The sequence below is a fragment of the Chelonoidis abingdonii genome, chromosome 5, assembly GCF_003597395.2.
Source record: "Chelonoidis abingdonii isolate Lonesome George chromosome 5, CheloAbing_2.0, whole genome shotgun sequence".
Taxonomy (NCBI): domain Eukaryota; kingdom Metazoa; phylum Chordata; order Testudines; family Testudinidae; genus Chelonoidis; species Chelonoidis abingdonii.
The window spans coordinates 14,170,830-14,177,383 of record NC_133773.1 but is presented as its reverse complement, the minus strand read 5'-3'; the positions used below and the strand labels follow the sequence as shown (position 1 = coordinate 14,177,383).

The 6,554-nt window shown below is 41.7% G+C and overlaps 1 protein-coding gene across 1 annotated transcript; it reads right to left on the bottom strand.

Annotated features, from left to right (window-relative positions):
* Positions 1–255: 255 nt before the first annotated feature.
* On the bottom strand, positions 256–3,754 carry LOC116817706 (C-X-C motif chemokine 10-like). The gene is given in 4 exon segments (XM_032768088.2): positions 256–980; positions 1,750–1,839; positions 2,453–2,579; positions 3,415–3,754. Coding segments are annotated over 4 exon segments (315 nt in total). The 5' UTR covers positions 3,476–3,754; the 3' UTR covers positions 256–943.
* Positions 3,755–6,554: the final 2,800 nt, after the last annotated feature.

The window sequence follows — 6,554 nt, the reverse complement described above, 5'->3', positions numbered from 1 at the left end:
CTATTGTGCATATTAATGTACACAAGCATTGAGCTTTCTGTACGTGTATTTTTTTCAAATTAATATGGTAGGATATTAGCATTAATCCTCAGATGTAGTTAGTCAGCTGTAAATATATCTAGCACAATGAATGAAATTTCAGCTGATGAATGATTATATAGTACAAACTCCAAGGCAGCTGTTACAGTTTTTAGTGTCTTTTATTCACTTTAATTGGTTTATCTTTAAAAGGAGAAGTCTAACACAAGGAATGTTTGTGAATATTCTATTACAGTCATTTCTTATATTACATTTCTTAATGATCAGATGCATTTAATTTATGTAATAATTGTTTACACATCAGTTAAACACAGAGTGTGGTTCACTTTAGATTATAAGCCTTCTTCAATTTTATTTATAAAGCCTACAGGCAAATGTTTCACATACCCTAGAACAACAATCATATGTGATATTATATAAATTAACATGGTACATGTATATCTAAGAATTACATTAATTTCAAACCTGCTAGAAAAACTAACTTGGAATTCTTAGTGTGCTACCTGAGAATATTTTTATCTACAAGCTATGATTATTATAATAATATAATAACCCCTCCATGTGACTCAAAGAAATATTTGCTAATTAGATAAGCAGAATCCACTTATAGCCACCAGGAGACCCCAAAGACAAACTGGGCCTTTACTGTCACTGGTTTGCCAGTAGGATTACTGAGGTTACAGAGGCCTCACTACATGTCCTGCCGTGACAGGCTCATGTTCCATCACAGTGTTGAGATGATGTCATACCCAGATGTTACCTTAATGGATGCAACGACTTTGTGCTGGGAACAACTTGCCTCAGCCGCAGCATTTGTGTTTTAAAAGCTATAGAGCCAGGTGGAGGAAACAGACAAGTTCATTGCTCATTGGAGAGGGAGCCTGAAGCACTGTTGAAGTGATCTTTAGCTCTTCTCCTTTCGGTGAGTGCTTTGTGAAGACCTGTCAAAATAAAACACAGTGGGAACTTTATCCTTTCATTAGAATGTTTCTTTCTAGATTTCACATACAGAAGGGCTTGATTTTCCTCTCACACTAGCTTTACACTGTGCCACTCCACTGGACTTACTCTGATTTACACCGGTTTAAGTCACATCAAAACTAAAGCCATCGAGTACTTGGTAGAACAGTAGGTTAAATTCAAAGGACCAGATTCTGTCACGCCAATGTTAAGCTGATTGGCACCTTACTCTGTGAATAGTTGCATTGCTTTCTATCAGATTGCTTATGGAGTAACGTGTTACTCAGCGAGGGTAAATCTGGCACAATCTGGTCCTCAAGGATTATGTGATTTGTCAATAGGCATCATGGATGGCCATTCTTCCCAGCTTTTGAAGCCCACACATGGGTAAAGATCCCCAAAATTAGTTTAGTACTGAGTCTGAGACACACAGGCTGTTTAAACTAACTTGTTTTTCTCTTTGAAACTCTGCAGTGCATTTGACCTGATCTTCTGCGTGATGCAGGTGGTCTTGCTGAAATGCGGAGTTCTGTATACCCCAGATAACTTATACTGTCTCCCAAGAAATCTGCCATTTTCTGGGGTTGCAATGCAGGTTTCGGAGGACGCTGTGAGCAGTGGTTTAGCCACAGTCTGTGAGACTGCAGAGACCATTGATTGAGCCCAAAGTTCGATCTCAAGGAGGTATATGAATAAAGCGAGCTTCTAAGCCCATGAGAGTTTTTCCCTGCAGATGGATGGGAAACCTACCTTTTCTTGATGAGGGCTGTCACCATCTTCTGAACCCACTTGGAATTAGGGTTCAAGCATCTTTGCTCTCCAGTGGGCTTCATTGTCGCACTGAAATGAACCAAGCAAAACAGAATTCATTTCCATACAATGGAAAGGTCACCGTTGTCTTTGTCATCTGGGATCAGAGTCTGAATAGCAGGAGTCCGGCTCTTGGTGAGCTGAGTGATTCGCTACATTGTCGCCATGAGCTGGGAACAAATATAAAATCAAAAGACCTCAAATCAGCTAAAACATTAGAAGGATCTACCTAATGTATTTCTATGCACCCAGCAAGTGGGATCTAGGTTCTCATCTAACTTCAGGGCCTGATTCCCTACAACCTGTGTAGTCATTGACCCTTGTGCTAAGGAAGTGCAGAAAATGCTCCTCCTCAGATCTGGGATCAATGACTAAACAAGGCAGCGAGCCCTGAAGAATCCCACCCTCCAGGCTAGTCCTCAATTGGTGTATTTCCATAGGAGTCTATGAAGCTGTGTTGATCACACCAGCTGATGATCTGGGCCTTCGTCTCTAGCCTCATTGCATTTTGCTTTGCTTGTAATATGGAGATGGACATCAGAACCTGGGTTACATTAAAGGGGGGAGGAATCCCCATATTTCCTGCCATTGCAACAACAGCCCCACTGAGTGGTGATAGCTGAGTGATTAAGTCATTACTCACATGATCTCAACATGGTCACAGGAAGAGCTCTTGGGAATTACTTCTATTTTTCCTAAGGCTTTTCACTGAATGAAATCTGAACCTTTGTCTATGCAGCTGCAACGTCCTTTTCCATAGGTCAACTGCCCTAAAAGAAATGGGTCCAGGGGAGAGAGAGATTAGAATGATATTAGATACCTGAGATGTTTTCCGTAAAATATATTTAAGTCAGTAGAGAAGAGGTTGAAAACACTCCATTTCAACCTCAGAGCTGCAGAGTAATTTGTCCTGCAATATTACCATGTGCATATTTACATTAGGACAAAGTCACAAAATGTGCTACACTCTTTGCCTTGATCTCCGTTTGTTTGTTTACACTAGGCCCTTCTGAACCTCTTTCTTCCAGAGCTGAGAATTTCTTTTCTGTTATCAGTCTTTTTTGGAAGTCAGAGGACCTGATTCTGCTCTCACACGAGTCAATGGAAAATAGGAGTCGCCCCGGTGTAAAAGTGATGGGAGAGAATGAGCAGTTGGAACTAAAATCGTTGTTGCTCACAAACGATCTGATCCAACACCCATTAAAATCAGTGGGAAAGTTCCCACTGACTTGAATGTGCTTTGGATCAGGCTCAAACCATCTTCCTCCGGTGATTAAAACAAGACAGAATTTGATAGACTGATTTCACACCCTTACAAACTAGGGGACAATCTGGGCACAAATCCAAGCCTGCCGAAAACTCTCATATTTCCCTGCTAAATACAAGCTGATCATTCTGAGTCCTATGTGGACAACACACACCTTCTAGACACAAGCAGAGAGGCCAGATGTTTGCGAGCAGCAGTAGAACATAAACCTTGAACAAAGATCACTTTTTTCCCACAAAAGTAATTTCCAAGCATTTATTCTACACAGCTTTCCAGTGAATCATGCCTCTGGCTTTCTCACTGCATTACACATCTTTTGTGATATTGCTGCCTCTTACCTTGAATTTCAGCTGCAATCAGGAACAATGAACAAAGGACGACAGCCCAGGTTCCCTTCATGGTGATGAGAGTGAAGGTTCTTCTGTATTATTCTTGGATGTCTGGGAGAGATTGAGGAGTGCCTAAGAGAAAGCGTTTCCCAGTGTACATTTATACACTAAGCCTTTTCCCTCCTTCATGCTGATTGGACTTGATTATTGCCATCACAGCTAAAATAACCAGAGATTATTCAGTCTGTGTGGGGAAGTCCCATTGGGTGACGGAATTCTTTTGCTTTGCCAGCTGTTCCCTTTCAATTGAAATTCCTGATTTCTCATAAGGACTCAAACTAGGTTTCACTTTCAGTGAGTCTTAGGAAGTGATCCACACATGCCTCTATGTGTGCAGGGAGCGGAGCTGCCTTTTTGCTCACCTAGGCAAAAATAACACGGGAAATTCTTGAAGTGAAAGCTACAAATAAACATTGTGTGAGGTGAGGAGTCAGGGGAAGGGAGTCAAGTTATCTCAGCTCCTGTCCCTCCATTAAAGGTGCCCTGTTTTCTCATATCTCTTAGGAATCTTGCTCGGAAACATGGTCTGAAGTTTTCACTACAAATTCCATGCAAGTGTGAAGGACTTACTCATAGGAAAAAAGTGCAGTATTTCTGTTAATATTTAAAAGCCTCAAAGCTGAGTCAATTCACATTTAGGATTAAGGGACTGGAGTTGAGATAATCTGACTCTGTTTTCTGTGTCCCACCCCAGAAATATTTTGGGGGGCTTATTCTTTAATAAATCCCCATGGGTTTCTTTCTCTTGTGAGATCTTCCATACAGTTCCCTGCACACATCCCAAGTGCGGGCTGATAATTTCCTAAGAATCACAGGAAGTGAAACCTACTTAGTGTCCCCATGAGAAAAGAGGTGTTTAAATGAAAAGGGAACAGCTGGCAAAGACAAAAAGTCCCACAGGACTCTTGGCTTTTGTGACTTCTCCATCTAGACTGCATACTCTCTACTTAGTTTAATTTACAAGGCAATATTTTCAGTGATACTGCACAAGGAGTGTGGTGCTGTGTAGTGTTAGTACAGGCCCGGGATTCTGGTCTTTAGCAATTGTTGTGTCTTCTGCTCTTTCACAACATATAAATATGAAGGAATGATACAGGTTCAGTGAGGTCCAAATTGTGGTATATTAAAACTGTGTTTAAAATTGTAGGTTATAACTTTAAATTTCAGGGAAGGGGTGGTTCCTCTGGTCCTGCTTCCAGGCTAGAGGGCTCTGTAATGTAGTGTGTGAATTGGGCCTAACACTAGCAGCAGTGAGTTTGCAGTCAGAAAGGCCTGTACTAAGATAGGGTGAGTTGTTCCTCCCTCCTCTCGGGAGCAGCCTCCTTTGTCTCCTTCTGTTTTGGGATTCTTGTGTGTTATAGTTCTGAACTCTAAGACACAAAGAAGTGTTACATTTGAAGGGACCTGGCTGGAGGGCCGCATCACTGGAAAAGGCAGACTACCACACAGGTGGAACAGCCACCAGCAGGAGACACACACACACCCAGTGAAGAGAGAGCTGCTACACCACAGGCACCAGCTGACCCCTTCACAGGCCCCTAATCTGGAAAACACTTTAAGCACATACCTAAGTCTTATTTGCATCAGTGGGAAACCAACTAATATGATACAGCATATCTGGGGATTTCTACCCTATCTAAAATAAACTAAGAATTCCGTATTAGAGTGGCACGCCAAACGGATAACAAGCAATTGGGAAACTGAAAGGGCAGTGGAGCTTCCTGCCATTAATACAAAAGAACGGTGGTATAAAAAAAGACATTGTGCTAGAAAACAATGAACTAAAATGGAAGAATCCTTTAGTCTCGAATGATATTCTGCATGTTGAAGGACTGAGTATTTCTTGTGTGAGAAGAGTCATCGATTCCAAGGCCAAAAGGGACCATCTAGGCCACATCTCTGATATGGACTATAGCAGCATAGCAACGGTGCTGTAGCTACGCTGCAATAACCCCATAGTATAGATGCAGGCCACCATGACATCACTGTAGAGGCTCCACCTCTCCAAGCGAGTGGTAGCTAGGTCAACAGAAGCATTCTTCTGTCAGCCTAGCTGCACCTACACGGGGGGTTAGGTCAACATAGCCACATGACTCAGGTGTGTGAAAAATCCTGAGCAATGTAGCCATGCTGACCTAAATTTTAAGTGTAGACCAGACCCTAGTCTGACTTTTATGATGCAGACCATAGAACTTCCTCAAAGTAATTCCTTTTGGGCTAGAACAAGTAGGTGTCCTTCTGGCACCTTAGAGACTAACAAATTTATTTAGGCATAAGCTTTCATGAGCAAAAACCCACTTTATCAGATGCATGGAGTGGAAAATGTAGGAGAAGGTATAAATACGTGAAAGGATGGGAGTTGCCTTACCAAGTGTGAGGTCAGTCTAATGAGATAATTCACTTAACAGCAGAATACCAAGGGAGGAAATATAACTTTTGAAGTGGTAATGAGAGTGGCCCATTTCAGACAGTTGACAAGAATATGTCAGTAACAGTAGGGGGAAATTCTTATTGAGGAACATAAGAACATATATAAGAACATAAGAATGGCCCTACCGGGTCAGACCAAAGGTCCATCTAGCCCAATATCTGTCTACCGACAGTGGCCAATGCCAGGTGCCCCAAAGGGAGTGAAGCTAACAGGCAATGCTCAAGTGATCTCTCTCCTGCCATCCATCTCCATCCTCTGATGAACATAGGCTAGGGACACCATTCTTTACCCTTCCTGGCAATAACCATTTATGGCGTTAGCACACATGAATTACAATTCCTTTTAAACATTGTATAGTCAGCCTCACAACCTCCTGCAGGTAAGGAGTTCAGAAGTTGACTGTGCATTGGTGTGAAGAATTCCTTTTATTTGTTTTAAACCTGCTACCTATTAATTTCATTTGGTGACGCCTAGTTCTTGTATTAATGGGAATAGTATACTTTTCGCTTATCCACTTTCTCTACTATCACTCAATAATTTATTATACCTCTATCATATCCCTTAGTATCCTCTTTCCAGCTGAAGAGGCCTAGCTCTTTAATCTTTCTGTATGGGAGCCCTCGCAAGGCTCTAATCATTTTATTGCCTTTTCTGAAAC